The sequence below is a fragment of the Anomaloglossus baeobatrachus genome, chromosome 2 (assembly GCF_048569485.1).
Source record: "Anomaloglossus baeobatrachus isolate aAnoBae1 chromosome 2, aAnoBae1.hap1, whole genome shotgun sequence".
In the NCBI taxonomy this organism is placed as follows: Eukaryota; Metazoa; Chordata; class Amphibia; order Anura; family Aromobatidae; genus Anomaloglossus; species Anomaloglossus baeobatrachus.
In genome coordinates this window covers 310,581,467-310,599,108 of record NC_134354.1, presented here as the reverse complement: position 1 = coordinate 310,599,108, position 17,642 = coordinate 310,581,467, and the positions used below count along the sequence as shown (strand labels likewise).

The window sequence follows — 17,642 nt, the reverse complement described above, 5'->3', positions numbered from 1 at the left end:
CTCTTCCCGGTACAGCCGCTCCCCGGGTACGTATTCCTGCAGGATGCAGGACCTGGTGATGGATCACCTGATGCAGTCACCTGACGCATCAGCTGATCGTAAGTCTCGGGGTGACGCCAGCGGCCGGCCGATTTAACTTATCAGCGGATGCGTCAGGAGACTTCATCCCTGATTACCGGCAGCTCCTGCAGCGATCGGACGGGATCAGACTCCACTCCAGGAGCTGCCGGTAATCAGCACATAAGTGAGTATTTTTTTTTTTTGCACCGATGCATCTGCTGATTGTATAAACGGCTTTTATACAATCAGCTGCTGTGTCATGTGATTCAGGCACTTGAAGCTGACACATCATCTGATCGCTTTGCCTTCCAGCAAACCGATCAGATGATATTGGATCCGGATTGGACGGCGCGGGACCCTTGACCCAGGATTACTGCGGAGGGGGGTTCTTTATTTCAATAAAGATGGAGTCACTAATTGTGTTGTGTTTTATTTCTAATAAAAATATTTTTCTGTGTGCTGTGTTTTTTTTTATCTTTACTAGAAATTCATGGTGGCCATGCCTAATATTGGCGTGACACCATGAATTTCGGGCTTAGGGCCAGCTGATAATATACAGCTAGCCCTAACCCCATTATTACCCAGTGAGCCACCCGGCATCAGGGCAGCTGGAAGAGTTGGATACAGCGCCAAAAGATGGCGCTTCTATGAAAGACTGCAATTCGCAGCGGGGTTGCCCAGAAAGCATGGGCACCCTGCACTGTGGATTCCAATCCCCAGCTGCCTATTTGTACCCAAATAAGGAATAACGTTTGGAACTCCATTCTAAGTCTGAACTGGGTGCAAAAAACCTAAATAAACCACTATATGGAGATAAGGTATGCACACCAGTGACTTTGCAAGGGGAATACATGTAATAGCAGAAACTGCTGTGTGAATACTGACATGAAAAATTCAATAGCTATATGTAAGAATGAAATGTGAAAAATGGAACCTACATTACTGCCATGAACATATGAACAAAGAGAAATTTAGCTACTGAATTGATCAATGCAATAGAGCCCCAACACTACGCCAAAGTATTTCTCTACGTTGGGGTCCCTAGCTTGTGTGTGTCCTCTCATGCAGTTAAAAAACTTACCGTGTATGGGAAGCTGAGACCCAGGCTATATATACGTATCATGTGGATTGGCAATAGGTGTGAGTGGGGTGGGTTCACAAACGAAAAACTACTAACAAATAAGGAATAGAATGGAGTTCCAAACGTTATTCCTTATTTGTTAGTAGTTTTTCGTTTGTGAACCCACCCCACTCACACCTATTGCCAATCCACATGATACGTATATATAGCCTGGGTCTCAGCTTCCCATACACGGTAAGTTTTTTTAACTGCATGAGAGGACACACACAAGCTAGGGACCCCAACGTAGAGAAATACTTTGGCGTAGTGTTGGGGCTCTATTGCATTGATCAATTCAGTAGCTAAATTTCTCTTTGTTCATATGTTCATGGCAGTAATGCAGGTTCCATTTTTCACATTTCATTCTTACATATAGCTATTGAATTTTTCATGTCAGTATTCACACAGCAGTTTCTGCTATTACATGTATTCCCCTTGCATAGTCACTGGTGTGCATACCTTATCTCCATATAGCCTAGTTGTACCCGGCTGGACACAAAAATTAGGCGAAGCTCACGTCATTTTTTTTTTTAATTATTTCATGAAATTCATGAAATAATTACAAAAAAAGGGCTTCACTATATTTTTGGTTCCCAGCCGGGTACAAATAGGCAGCTGGGGGTTGGGGGCTGCCCGTAGCTGCCTGCTGTACCCGGCTAGCATACAAAAATATGGCAAAACCCACGTCATTTTTTTGTTTGGGGGGGCAAAGAAATCCTGCATACAGTCCTGGAAGGAGGATGCTGAGCCTTGTAGTTCGACAGCTGCTGTCTGCTCTCCTCCATATACTATTGGATGGAGGATGCTGAGCCTTGTAGTCTGACAGCTGCTGTCTGCTCTCCTGCATACACTATTGGATGGAGTATGCTGAGCCTTGTAGTTCTGCAGCTGTCTGCTCTCCTGCATACACTGAAGAACATATTGAAGAAGGAAATGACATCAGACCTTTTTTTTTGTTCACTAATAAAAACGCATAAAGAAGCAGTGAGCAAAAACGCAGCAAAAAACGCACCAAATCGCGGCAAAAACGCGTGCGTTTATTGACGCATTTTTTTGACGCGGTTGCGTTTTTGTGCGTTTTTTGATGCAAAAAAATGCACAAAAACGCAGCGTCAAAAAAAACGCAGTATGTGAACCTAGCCTAAATGTTGGGGTCATTATACAGTTTGCAGGGCTATGTGGGGGTCATTATATAGTTTACAGAGTTATCTGTTGGCCTTTGTACAGTTTGCAGGGCTAAGTCAGGGATATTGTACTGTTTGCAGGGATATGTGGGTTACATTATATAGTTTGCAGGGCTGTGTGTGAACCATTATTTTATTTGCAGGGCTACATGGGGTCATCATGGAGTTTTCAGGGCTTTTTGGGGCCCATTACACGGTTTGCGGGGCTATATTGGGTCCATTATACAGTTTGAAGGGCTATGTGTTGGCCATTATACTGTTTGCAGGGCTACATGGGGGGCATTATGCAGTTTTCAGAGCTATGTGAGGGCCATTATACTATTAGGATGGCTATGTGGCAACCATTATAAAGTTTGCAGGGCCATGGGGGAGGCCATTATACAGTTTGCAGGGCTATGTGAGGGCCATTATACTATTAGGAGGGTTATGTGGCATATGTGGCAACCAATTATAAAGTTTGCAGGGCCATGTGGGAGGCTATTATACAGTTTGCAGGGCTATGTGAGGGCCATTATACTATTTAAAGGGCTATGTGGGGGGTATTATACTGTTTGGATGGTTGTGTGGTGGCCATTATACTGTTTGGAGGGCTATGGAGGAACAATTACACTGTTTGGAGGATATTATACTGTTTGTAGCGCTGTATGTGTGAGGGGGGGGGATTATATGTTTTCATGGCTATGTTGTGGCCATTACACTGTTTGCAGGGCTATGTGGAGGGGCATTATACAGTTTGTAGGGCTATGCAGGAACCATTATAGTGTTTTGATTGCTGTGTGGGAGCTATTATACTGTTTGGAGTGTTGTGTGGAGGGGTATTATAACGTTTTCAGGGCTTTGTTATGGCCATTATAATGTTTGCAGGGCTATGTGGAGGGCCATTATACAGTCTGCAGGGCTAAGTGGGGGCATTATACCATTTGGAGGGTTATGTGATGGCTAATATACAGTCTGCAGGGATATGTTAGGGGCATTATAAAGTATGGAGTTCTATGTGGAATCCAATTATACAGTTTGCAGGGATATGTTGTGGCCATTATAAAGTTTGGAGGGTTGTGTGGGAACCAATTATAGTATTTGGAAACCTATCTGGGAGGTATTAAACTGTTTGGAGAGATATGTATGGGCTATTATACTGCTTAGAGAGCCATGAGGAGGCCATTATACTGTTGGGAGGGCTAGTGGGGGGCCATTATACTGTGTGCAAACTATTATACAATGTAGAGATGTTATGATTAGAGATGATCGAATACGAAAATATCCGCTTCGACGAATATTCGACGACTAGGTCGGCACTATTCGACTATTCGCAAATATTCGATGCGCAATGTAAGTCTATGGGAAACTCGAATAATTTCACGTTGGACCTAACGGTGAGCTGTGGTGACTGAGGAAAAGGCTGAAATGGTTGGGAAAAGGCAGAAACAGTATGGGCACAGCCTGTAGAAGGTGCGTGACTGCATTTCTGGTGTCTTGGAATAAGGTGCTCAGAGCAGCACGCGGCGTTTACGTAGCCGCCAGAACAGCTCTCAAACCAAATCGCTTTTTTGACAAACAGAACGCAGGTCTGTCGGTCTCTCCCTCTCCCCCCTCTCTCATACTCACCTATCACTGACCGATCACTGACACGGCGCTGCACGGCTGTAACACTGCTCTGGTGGCTTCTCCAGCTTTTGAAAATGCCAGCCGCTCATTATTCAATCTCGTATTCCCTGCTTCCCCCGCCCACTCAGCTCTGCTACATCCCCATAGAACATAGCTGGCTGCGAGACAGAGCCGCGCGATCAGAATGAACTCGGATGAACTTCACCCGACAAAGTGTGTCAGCCGTGCCGCGCCATGCTGGTGGTCGGTCAGTGATCGGTGAGTATGAGAGAGGGGAGGAAAGGGAGAGACCGAAAGACCTGCATTCTGTTTGTCAAAAAAGTGATTTATGGAGCTGCTAGCAGCTACTGGACACTATGTTCAGCCCTTACAAGGACTATTTATTAGTTGGATCTAGAAACGCTCTCCCACACACAATATAGTCTATGTACACCGCCAGCTCCCTATCACTGCGTGTTCACAAAATGGCCGCTGGCTTATATAGCCCCTTTGATACTGGGCGGCCAAGCCAATCACTGTAACACCACAACAAAGATGGCTGCGATGTTACTGTGAGGGTAAGCAACATCAGATGTGTTCGTTGGCTGGAAAACAGGCACCAGAAAGTCAGAAATGAAAATAAAAGTATTGGAGCGGATGTTGTTTTATCCGTCGGATACCGAATGGTGCGAATAGCCTGTTATCCGTCGGATACGGAATAGTGGCGAACACATTCGCTCATCCCTATTTATCATACTATGCGGAGAGTTGTATAAAGGCCATCAAACTGTGCATGTGTAGGTTATAGTGTAGGAATTCACTGTGGGGCTATCATACTGTGGTTGGGGGATCACTTTATGGTGGCCATGATAGGGGTATTTAATACACCAAGGGGCTTCAATACAATAGGAGAAAATTTGACCCTTTGCATTGCAAGTAGTGAAGTTCACCATGACATCCACAGTATAAATTGATACTTTACTGATATTTTTTCAAACATGGTCATGAAATTTCTTAAAAACCTTATGCACTATGCTGGTACTGTAAAACATAGTGGATTTTTCATACATGAACATGCAGCAAAGACTTCACTGCTTTTTCACTATGTGGGAACAAACTCTGAAACACAATGTCACATTAATTCATTAGTTAAAAACTGTATGTTTCATTCTATACATTTGCTACTGGCTAGTATAAAAAGCAGCACATATTGTACCTCCACAGTGTGTTATGCCATATAGTGCATAGCCCTTATGACACAAACAGTAGAAGCTGCCAGGAGAGTTGACACAGATATGATCACAGGTTCGATCAAAGGAGCACTCATCGATGTCTGTGAGATGTAAAAAGAGGTGTTACACCATTAGTAGGCCTATTTTAACAAAGAAAATTCTGATATTCCATGACTAACTGATATTACAGGCTGATCTGCCTAAGGACACCTTGTAAATAGTGAATAATTTCTAGAAAACACTATATTATACACACTTACCTTGGCAACCTCTCTCATTAATGAGCAATTTATAGCCCTTTTTGCATCCGCATTCAAAGCTGCCTACTGAGTTCCGACAGTTGTGATCACAGCCTCCATTGTTAATGCGGCACTCATCAATATCTGCAAACAGAAAGGATTGTTCAACTATAAAGCATTAGCAAGGAGATGATATTTTTCTATTTCTATCATTAATTTTAAATTAACAATTTCAATAGGAAATAAAAATGGCTTTGAACTAGAACAATACAGAAACTGTTAAGGTGAAAATGTGGCACCCCTGAGGCTTCAGTCGCCACAGGGTACTGCATCTCACTTAAGATGCAGTACTTATCCCGGGTAATGAAGAGGTTAATCGCTGGTGTTTAGCACTTCTACAACATTTACACAAACACGCAGTTAGTGAGCCAGTTAATTCCACAACTCAGGAAGTCAGCCAGCCTGGGAAATTTCTGATTACCAGGGCAACGGGGAAGTTACAGAACACACAGGAAATCACTTCAGAATAGTCTGGGACACAGAACAATACGGTCGCTGGAGAGAGAGCTTAAAAGCTTCTCCAGCTACGACCGGCTGGACTGGAAGAGGCAGGAGACGACCGGGTGAGTTGAAGAGACAGAGGAGAAACACGGTTGCTGAGGGGAGAGCTTCATTGCTCCTTGACAACCTGACGAAGGTGACGCCGAAATGTGCGCGTCGGGGCTAGCGTCACATGTGTACACAGGTAAATATTTCCTATCTATCATGTCTCCATTTGGGCAATCTTCCTACACACCTGCTCTGGATATCAATGTATAACAAGCCATATAAGTGATAACTTTTGCTGTAATTATACATTTTTCCACAGCATTTTTTCCCCAGCATATTCAAAATGTATATTACAGCTATAATCACTGTACATACCAATGTAAGTGTTATTAGCAGTACATATAGTTTTGACCCCCAATAATATTAGTAGTCCGCTCTATATATATTTTTTAAACACTACATATTCTGGATATTGTTTTTACATGATTGCTATTTATACTATACCTGTGAACACTTGATTCTAACTTCTATGGTATTGTATATCCTCACTTACCTTATTTTTCACAGCTAAATAATTTTACAGCTATAGTATTGTTATATCCAATTCAATACCTGTACAGTGACACCTGTTTTTTACTTTTTAATATTTATACATGTGATGCCCCTGTTCTAGTTATTCTGCCAGTCGGCATTCATTATTTTTTAATCATTAATAAAATTGTTATCTTTGACCAAATCGGTTTCTCTTAGAATGTTTTGTTCTAAAAATTTGGTGCCTTGTATTATTACCATAGGTCGGTTACATTCATGTGACCCACACACTTTTTGAATATATGCATTTGTCATTTTATATCATAAATTTTATGGTGTTGTGCACGGTCGCAGGGCCGTATTTGGGGTTTTTGCTGCCCTAGGCACTGTCAGTGGTGGCGCCCCCTTCTGATCAGTCAGATTAAGGGTATGTGCACACAGCATTTTGTTTTCAGACAGATCCACCCTGTAACCCGCCCAAAAACCCCAAACTCTAAATATTAAAGAAATGAACTCATACACTGCAGTGTAAAAACGACTTGCTGTTCATATGTTCAGTCTTTGGAGTTTTTTTAAGCGCGTCAGGTTTCCTCAGACATGAAGCGGCTGACAGTGACCGGTCCATTATATGGCGCCTGCTGCTTGGATGCCGCTTACTAGTTCATTTAAAAAAATAAGTAAAATCCAGTAGCTAAAAGATGTTGGAAAAAACAACCAAGAAGCAACAGCAAATAAAAAAAAAAAAATATTTGCTACAGGATAAAATGATGACTATCCTGAAGTGTATTCGGTCTGAATATTTCCGGGGGTTCACAGACAACTACAAGAGGTCTGCACATTCCCTGATAGAGCCCATAGCCTTCAGATAGTAGTTAAGACCTGCATACACATTAACCTAAAGTTGTCTAAACCCACCAATATCGACGGGTTCTGCTGACAGCCCAATGTGTATAGGGGCTCTCAATTCTGATTATCAGGGGGAATAAGGATCCAGCATGTCCAATTACAGAGTGTAGATCCTATTATCCCCTAAATGATAAGCTGCTGCCGGAGATGTCCAGCAGCAGCTCTAATAGAGAACACAGAAACACTTGGCAGAATGAGTGCTCCTGTATATGGGAGAGCTGAGCAAGATAGCTGTCGGCTGAAAGATCAGACTATACTGTATGGGGGCTTTAGTCTATTACTTATTCGGCTGACAGACATGCAGATAGCTGTATCTTTAGTCCAGCACACTGACCCTATGTTTTAGTATCAAGACTGATAAGGTAAAGATTACAACAGCCACATGACTATCACCAGAACCACCAACAGTACAGTAATACATAACTAAAACCACACTAAATACAAGAATACATAACCAAAACCACCGTTAGTACAGTAATACATCAACAGAACTACTGTCAATACAGTAATACATCACCAAAACCACCCTAAATACAATAAAACCCACCCTAAAGACAATATTACATCACCAAAACCACCATCAGTACATGAATACATTGACAACTTCGTACAGCAATCAAGTGCAGTGTCAGGTTAGACCCATATACATATATGTATTGCATTAACGTACAACTCCCAGTATGTCCTTAACAATGGTAAGGAGATGCTGGTAGTTGTTACCAACCATCATTAGACTGTGGACCATATAAGAACCACAATACTGATTAGTCCCAGGCAGTAGACTTAACTTTTGGAGGAGATCTTATATGTTTAGGTTCATTAATTCTGAGGAGATTAGTAGGGCAGAGGTGGACTCAGTAGAGCAGAAGGGGAGAGGGAAAGTTTCCAATGTGAGAAAACCCCTTAAGGCCCTGTGCGCACTTGCCGGTTTTTGCCGCGGATTTCCTGCGGTTTTGCTGCATGTCTCGCTGCAGAAAATGTTCATAACATCTCTGCAGTGAATCACCAGCCAAACCTATGGGAAAAAAAATGCTGTGCGCACTATGCGGATTTTGACAGCTGCATGTTTTGCTGCGGGATTCCCGCAGCAAAAACAATTGCATGTCACTTCTTTTCCGCACGTCGCTGCGGGATTTCACTCCATTGACTGCCATGTAATCGTGAAATCCCGCAGGGAATAGCGCAGGCAGCAAATTCTGTGCGGTTCATTGCGTTTTACTGCGTTATTCCCTCCGGTATTTCGCGGTTTACCTGCGGTAATGTACATCGCTTGCCTGCGGTTTGCAGGGAAGTCATGTCATTATGACAGGAAGAGGAAGCGGAGCAGAGAGTAAACACACACAGATCACACACTCACACACACAGGCATCACAGACATAGGATATAGAACACAGACACAGACATATATAATACACATAGAAAGCAAATGGAAATATAGAAAAAAAAAACACATGGGCTCCGCTGTATTTTTACCTTCCAGCCGAGGTAAGCACACAGCAGCGTCCCGGTATTCTCAGGCTGGGGAGGGCGAGGGGCAGGGTTAATGTCCCCTGCCTCCCTCCCACTTCCCGCAGTCGAGAAGATCAGCTGCAGCTGTCCCGGGACTGTCGCATCCATTATGCGGCAGTACCGGAGTGTGCCCAGCTCTTCTAGATGCTGTGATGCGGTGGCGATCCAGGTAATAAGGAGTTAATGGCGGCGGATCGCCGCCACTAAGTCCAGGCTTGATCATGGCAGCGTCTATGTGACAGCTGACATGATCAACCCATAAGTAAAGTGAAAAAACACACACACCGAAAAATCCTTTATTTTAAATAAAACACAAATAAGCCTTGTTCACCCGTTTATTAACCCCTCCCGAAACACACAGCTCCGGCGTAATCCACAGGTCCGGCGTAATCCACGTCCTCCGATGCTTGCATCCAGCCGCGACTGACACTGACACTGCTGAATGCAGCCTTGCAGCGAGACAGCAGAGGTAACCACAGGGCATTTCCCACGGCCGGTAATGTGAACTCACTGCCGACCGTGGGAAATGCAGCGTGTGCTCACAGTGACTCTATCTATCCCTCTATCTATCTATTCTTCTATCTGTCTATTTCTCTATCTATCTCAGAATGAAATGACTTTTTTTTTTTTTCTCAATGTGCTTTATTGCATTGAATGCAATAAATCACATGTACCAACCCGCATGCGGCAAAACCGCGGCAATACCGCGAACAATACCGCGGTAAAAACGCAGCAAACCGCATGCGGTTTTCAGGTGCGGTTTGCCGCGGTTTTTTACCGCGAGTGGGGTAATCTTTGAATGCCTGCGGAATTTTCTTGAGAAAATTCCATTTTCCAGTGCGCACATAGCCTTAAAGCAGCATTAACACTGCAGCCTAAGATGGGAAATTGATTTATCTAAACAGTGTCCATCACCCGATGCACGAGCAAAACTTTCATTCGTCAGGTGAGATGATTTTTAAGCTGACTGACAGGGAATCTGTCACCCCAAAATGACACCTAGACTGCAGAAATATTTATATGAAGGACATGATCTGTGGAGAAATAATCCCACCCATATAGTTCAGCTTAAGGCTTCTGCCACACTCACGTGAAATTCACGCACGTGCCGAGAGACACGTATTTTCCCTGCGTGTTGCGTGCAGGTAAGTACGTGTCTCTGGTACGTGCGTGACACGTGTGTTCTACGTGTGCTTTCCGCGATAGCACACGTAGAACCGGTAATTATCATACTCACCTGGTCCTTCCTGATGTCCGCGCTGCTGTCCGTGGTGCTGATCCTCGGTGTCCAGCCCTCCCGTCTCCCCGCTGCTGCTGCTGCCAGGCAGTGAAGTGAATATTCAATGAGAATAATGAGCGGCGGTCGGCAGCAAGAGGCAGCAGCGGCAGAGACAGGACGGCTGGAGAAGGTGAGTTAATGGTTTTTTTTTTTTTCACTGACATGTGTGTTTTCTCCGGCGCGTGTCACACGGGACCGCATCCACACTACACCCGTGTGGTACGGGTGCGGGCCGTGTGACACCCGTGCTGCGGGAGAAAACACTGACATGTCAGCGCTTTGAAAAACGCACACACGTACAAACGCACATGGACACACGTTCCGTGTGGTTTTACGTGTGTGTGCCTGCTACAATAGGGTAGCATTGGTTAACGTGTCTCCGTGCCGCCGGTACGTGTAAAAAATGACAAACACGTGCCGGCAGCACGGATGTGTGGCGCTAGCCTAAAAGGAACTGGTCACAACCTTTAGGCTATGTGTCCACGTTGCTTTTCCCTCCTTGCAGTTCTAAATGCACATTTTGTCCTTAATTGAATTAGCCAAAGTTGCCTTTTGCAGACTTTAGCGCTGAAAACGCATGCTTATTTGCCGCGTATTTGGTGCGTTTTTAACGCTTTTTAGATGCTTTTTCAAATGCACTTTGACACATGCGTTTTGAACATCAAGACAATGATAAATAAAGTTACAACAGTCAAACAAAATGAAAAAAGAGAAAAAAAAGGGACACAAATATTTGTATGAAAAAAAAGAAAATAGCAAGATTTAATAGAATTATAGCGGTTATTTAATAAAAAACGGAAATATAGCAATAAAATGATAATTTTCTTTACATAAAATGTCGGACTATGTGTGTGTGTAAAGGGACATATGAAATCATTATTTTGATGTGCAAAAAACATGCGTTTTAGTAGTCCAAAACGCATGTTTTCTGCACCTAAAAAGCAGGTAAAACGCTGGAATTTTGATGTTTCTTGGTTACTCCCTGTTTCTCATTGACTTCCATGTTATCTAAACGCACCTCAAATGGCAAAAACAATTGACATGCTGCTTTTTTAAATGCATGGTTTTTGCCACAAAATATGCAAATTAAACGCAGCATTTTGAACTGCATGGTGGGCACAGGAAAACCCTATTTCCCATAGACTTTGCTGGGAAATCAAAACGCAGCCATTTGGGCACTAAAAAGGTGCAGTTGAAAATGCTGCAGAAAAGCATGAAAAAACGCACCGTGGACACAGGGCCTAAATATTAAACTGCTTCATCGTCTTGTTAGTCAGAAAATGTGCATCACTTACATTGCGTCACTAACAAGACATTGGGGGCAGTTTAAAATTGAAAAAGGGTGTAACAGGTTCCCTTTAACACTAGAACTACTGGACTCGTGACACCTATATAGAAATACATGGTGCAAAGTAGTCAAAATGACTACCTCAGTAGTTCTAGTGTTAATATTCACTGAAAAAGCCACATTTATTTGATATGAAAATGAGGACATTTCTGCGCGGCCTAAGCCTGGGTGCACCATTACCACCTAATATAGGAAAATACTAGCCAGGCCTTTGTCTTGATTAATAGTGATCCATTGGTGAGAGTGAGCACCGTAACACCAGATCTCCTGACTGCACTGCACCCAACACTGCGGCACACTCCAAGCATCAGTGCAGGTGTGCACACAACACAGAAGGAGCACAGTGGCACACTCCAAGCGTCAGTGCGGGTGTGCACACAACACAGAAGGAGCACAGCGGCACACTCCAAGCGTCAGTGCGGGTGTGCACACAACACAGGAGGAGCACAGCGGCACACTCCAAGCGTCAGTGCGGGTGTGCACACAACACAGGAGGAGCACAGCGGCACACTCCAAGCGTCAGTGCAGGTGTGCACCCAACACAGGAGGAGCACAGCGGCACACTCCAAGCGTCAGTGCAGGTGTGCACACAACACAGAAGGAGCACAGCGGCACACTCCAAGCGTCAGTGCGGGTGTGCACACAACACAGGAGGAGCACAGCGGCACACTCCAAGCGTCAGTGCAGGTGTGCACACAACACAGAAGGAGCACAGCGGCACACTCCAAGCGTCAGTGCGGGTGTGCACATAACACAGGAGGAGTACAGTGAGGATGGGGACACGGCACTGTGATGTGCTGTCTACTCACTTCAACAACCTTCCTCCTCATTGAATGTGCAGTCAAATACAGGCAGCAACCAGGTGTCAGAACGTACCTGCAGTCACATTGCATGCGCACCCACGCGGACACTGCAGTCACATTGCATGCGCACCCACGCGACCACTGCAGTCACATTGCATGCGCACCCACGCGGACACTGCAGTCACATTGCATGCGCACCCACGCGGACACTGCAGTCACATTTCGTGCGCACCCACACTGACACTGAGTGCTACTCTGCTCCTCCAGTGTCAGGACACATGCAGAAATGCTAAGTGAATTTAGACAGCACTGACTCTCACCTAAGGACGAGAGACTGTCTTTAATATGCAAATATGACGGTGCAAATCTGCACCACGACACCGGCTGCAATAGGGTGCACAGAACAGTCTGCATATATATAATAAAATATTAAGTTAAAACTGTACATGCCAGAGCGACGTCCCCTATATAAATGGATATGCAGCTTAATTGGCATTTTGGGACTAAAAGTAAAATGTCATCGTTCTTAGCAACACATTGTCCTGCGTCTCCCAAGACTTCCCTCTTGTTTGGTCTGCTGCAGCACATACTGCAATGGTGCCCGTATAGGGAATGTGTCACCAGGTTTTTGCTCCCCCTTCTGAGAGCAGCATAATGTAGAGACAGAGACCCTGATTCCAGCATTCCAGCAATGTGTCACTTACTGAGCTGTTTGCTGTCATTTTCTCTGCTGCAGATCTCGCAGCTATACAGAGCTCATGAATATGCTGGACTACCTGCAGCATGTCAAGTAGTCCTGTAATGATAACTACTGCTGATTAAACAGTGATTTTATCAAAACTACACTAAGCAGCCCAGTAAGTGACAACACTGGAATCAGGATCTCTGCCCCTACATTATGCTGCTCTCAAATTAGGTGGCAAAAACCTGGTGACAGACAATTCTCCTCACTAAAGAGTAACCACCCTAAGTAAGCCCAAGGCTGTGCCCAAGAATAAATAATTGCCCATCACTGAGCTCACTTCACAAAAAATGACCCCACACCGTCTCACTTATAGTATACAGCCTCCACATTATTCTCTCCTATAACATTCCCACTACACTGCCCCCTCAAATGAAAACCTCACTGTCCTCACCACTATGAATTACACCCTCCAGACCTTCCTCACTTATGAAGTATGACCTCCACTGTCCCCACCTCTCCATGCAGCCCCCACTTCACTGTCCACATCATGATGTCCCCACTCTATAATGAACCTTCTGCTTCACATTCTGTATACCGAGCCCTCCCAGGCTCCTAAATGAGCGCTCCCCATGCTGCCCCTTCTTCATATCAAGCCCCCTCCTTACCAAGCCCCCCCATGGTTCCCCTTCCATACCGAGCACCCCCCATGCTACCCCATTCTTCATACCATGCCTCCCCGCATGTTTCCCCATTCTTCATACCATGCCTCCCATTCTCCATACTGCAACTCCCATTCGCTATACTGTCCACCACCCTCATTTTCCCTCCCCCCCATTTTCCCATTCTGCTCCATCCCCGATGCAGGCGCACCCCTATCCTGCTCCATCCTCCATGTTGCGCCCCCACATTATGCTTCATCCCCCCATTCTCCATGTTGCGCCCCCACATTATGCTTCATCCCCCCATTCTCCATGTTGCGCCCCCACATCATGCTTCATCCCCCCCCCATCCTCCATGTTGCGCCCCCACATCATGCTTCATCCCCCCCATACTCCATGTTGCGCCCCCACATCATGCTTCATCCCCCCATCCTCCATGTTACGCCCCCACATCATGCTTCATCCCCCCATCCTCCATGTTGTGCCCCCACATCATGCTTCATCCCCCCCTCCTCCATGTTGTGCCCCCACATCATGCTTCATCCCCCCCATCCTCCATATTGCGCCCCCACATCATGCTTCATCCTCCCATCCTCTATGTTGCACCCCCACATCATGCTTCATCCCCCCATCCTCCATGTTGCGCCCCCACATCATGCTTCATCCCCCCATCCTCCATGTTGCGCCCCACATCATGCTTCATCCCCCCCATCCTCTATGTTGCGCCCCCAAATCATGCTGCATCCCCCTCATCCTTTATGTTGCTCACCCCCCCGGGTTGCTTGTTCGGCACTGTCTTTGGCTGTAAAGTGCTTACCTGCTCCAGGCTGCATCTCCCTTCCTCTGAGCGCAGCTCCATCTCCTGTTCTCCGCGGTGGTGGTGGCGGGATCTGACATCTTGCTCGGCGGCGGCTCCATCTCCCGTCCTCCTCTGCGCAGCGCTGCCTCACGCTGCTGTGACCTCTGCACAGTGAGCGCACGGCAGCACGTCGGGGCGGGGAGCTGATCGCAGCTCCTCTGACCTCGGAAGTGCCGGCACGCTCATAGTTTCATTTATATCGTGTGTTATAGGATGTGACTATAAATGACTGTGGTGCCCCCTCCCTCCTCCAAAGCGGCGCCCCCCTCCCTCCTCCAAAAAGGCGCCGGATTTAATAAAGAGTTTGAAGGAGGGAGGAAAATTTTAAAAACTTTTTTTTTTTAATTTATTTTTTTAAGTTTTGGTCTGGGCGCTGCCCCCTGGGAGGCGACGCCCCAGGCATGTGCCCTCAAGTGCCTAATGGTAAATACGGCCCTGCATGGTTGTGTTTTGTTTGATCAATTTCTGTATGAACTCAGGAAGTCAGCCAGCCTGGGAAATTCCCGGTTACCAGGGCAATGGCCTGGGAGGTGGGGCAGCACTGGGGAGGTTACAGAACACACAGGAAATCACTTCAGAATAGTCTGGGACACAGAACAACACGGTTGCTGGAGAGAGTGCTTAAAAGCTTCTCCAGCTACGACCCACCAAACTGGAAGTGGCAGGAGATGACCGGGTGAGCTGAAGAGACAGAGGAGAAACACGGTTGCTGAGGGGAGAGCTTCATTGCTTCCTCAGAACTGGCGCAGAGCAGGGTGTAGAGTGATAGGGTGGAACATACTTCATGTTGGACTACCAGAATCTGCAGGACAGAGGGATTGCACGTCCCTCTGGCCACCACCAATTCCCGGAGCACAGTGGCACATAGAGCCCGGGGTCGGGATTACGGTCAGGTCTCACAGCGGACCCGCGTCACCTGCATACGGGACGGTAGCTGAGTTGCAAGAACCGGGGTCCCCAAGTAGCTTCAGGCTACGGGGATCCAACACCAAGACCAAGGAAGAAGGTCTCTGAGTTCACAGCACCGGTGTTGACCTTGGACTTACCCAGGATTGGCTGGGGCCCATCACGGCAGAGACCGTTACCCTGAGTATAGCACCAGAACTGTGAGTAAATAGATCTTGGACCGCACCTGCTGCCTCAGTCTATCATTACCGGCGCCGTCACGCCGCATTCCGGCCCCAATGGCCAACTATCATCCCTATTATCCTCCCTGGGGTCCACTCCAGCTGTGGGGAGCAGAACCATCCTTGCTGGGATACCACCAGCCCCAGAGGACAGAACCTGCAGCAGCGGCTAATCACTGGCCACGTACCACAGGTGGCGTCACGAGACAAACTACTATTCCATCATCATTCATCTCCCCCTTTTTATTACAGTCATATTAAAAAGTTTGGGCACCCCTATTAATGTTAACCTTTTTTCTTTATAACAATTTGGGTTTTTGCAACAGCTATTTCAGTTTCATATATCTAATAACTGATGGACTGAGTAATATTTCTGGATTGAAATGAAGTTTATTGTACTAACAGAAAATGTGCAATCCGCATTTAAACAAAATTTGGGCGGTGCAAAAGTATGGGCACCCTTATCAATTTCTTGATTTGAACACTCCTAACTACTTTTTACTGACTTACTAAAGCACTAAATTGGTTTTGTAACCTCATTGAGCTTTGACCTTCATAGGCAGGTGTATCCAATCATGAGAAAAGGTATTTAAGGTGGCCACTTGCAAGTTGTTCTCCTATTTGAATCTCATATGAAGTGTGGCATCATGGGCTCCTCAAAACAACTCTCAAATGATCTGAAAACAAAGATTATTCAACATAGTTGTTCAGGGGAAGGATACAAAAAGTTGTCTCAGAGATTTAAACTGTCAATTTACACTGTGAGGAACATAGTAAGGAAATGGAAGCACACAGGTACAGTTCTTGTTACGTCTAGAAGAGGCAGGCCAAGAAAAATATCAGAAAGGCAGAGAAGAAGAATGCTGAGAACAGTCAAGGACAATCCACAGACCACCTCCAAAGACCTGCAGCTTCATCTTGCTGCAGATGGTGTCAATGTGCATCAGTCAACAATACAGCACACTTTGCACAAGGAGAAGCTGTATGGAAGAGTGATGCGAAAGAAGCCGTTTCTGCAAGCACGCCACAAACAAAGTCGCCTGAGGTATGCAAAAGCACATTTGGACAAGCCAGTTACATTTTGGAAGAAGGTCATGTGGACTGATGAAACAAAGATTGAGTTGTTTGGTCATAAATAAAGGCTTATGCATGGAGGCAAAAAAACACGACATTCCAAGAAAAGCACTTGCTACCCACAGTAAAATTTGGTGGAGGTTTCATCATGCTTTGGGGCTGTGTGGCCAATTCCGGCACCGGGAATTTTGTTAAAGTTGAGGGTCGCATGGATTCAACTCAGTATCAGCAGATTCTTGACAATAATGTGCAAGAATCAGTGACGAAGTTGAAGTTACGCAGGGGATGGATATTTCAGCAAGACAATGATCCAAAACACCGCTCCAAATCTACTCAGGCATTCATCAAACTTAACTGAACTGGAATTGTTTTGTAAACAGGAATGGTCAAATATACCTTCATCCAGGATCCAGGAACTCATTAAAAGCTACAGGAAGCGACTAGAGGCTGTTATTTTTGCAAAAGGAGGATCTACAAAATATTAATATCACTTTTATGTTGAGGTGCCCATATTTTTGCACCGGTCAAATTTTGTTTAAATGCGGATTGTACATTTTCTGTTAGTACAGTAAACCTCATTTCAATCCAGAAATATTACTCAGTCCATCAGTTATTAGATATATGAAACTGAAATACTGAAATAGCTAATGCAAAAACCCAAATTGTTATGAAGAAAAAAGGTTAACATTAATAGGGGTGCCCAAACTTTTTCAAATGACTGTATATGCCTCGGGGCCACGAAGCCGGGCAGACGATCCCCAGACCCGAAATCACAAGCCTGGCGACGAGTAAAGTTAACCCCTTCCCCTGTGGGTGCTACAAAAACATAACTTTGCTTTTATATGTTAAAAGAGCTGTACAGTGTACATAGGAAGCTGTAAATCAGTGATCTGG

At 45.4% G+C, this 17,642-nt stretch overlaps 1 protein-coding gene across 3 annotated transcripts in view; it reads right to left on the bottom strand.

The window, feature by feature from the left end:
- SCUBE3 (signal peptide, CUB domain and EGF like domain containing 3) overlaps positions 1–17,642 on the bottom strand; it is a 1,252,506-nt gene that overhangs the window by 710,031 nt on the left and 524,833 nt on the right. For all 3 annotated transcript variants that reach the window (XM_075335886.1, XM_075335887.1, XM_075335888.1), the window contains 2 exons: positions 5,441–5,563; positions 5,165–5,281 (listed from right to left, as the gene is read on the bottom strand). In XM_075335886.1, coding sequence (XP_075192001.1) covers positions 5,165–5,281; positions 5,441–5,563 — 240 coding nt within the window. The remainder of the gene's footprint in view (positions 1–5,164; positions 5,282–5,440; positions 5,564–17,642) is intronic.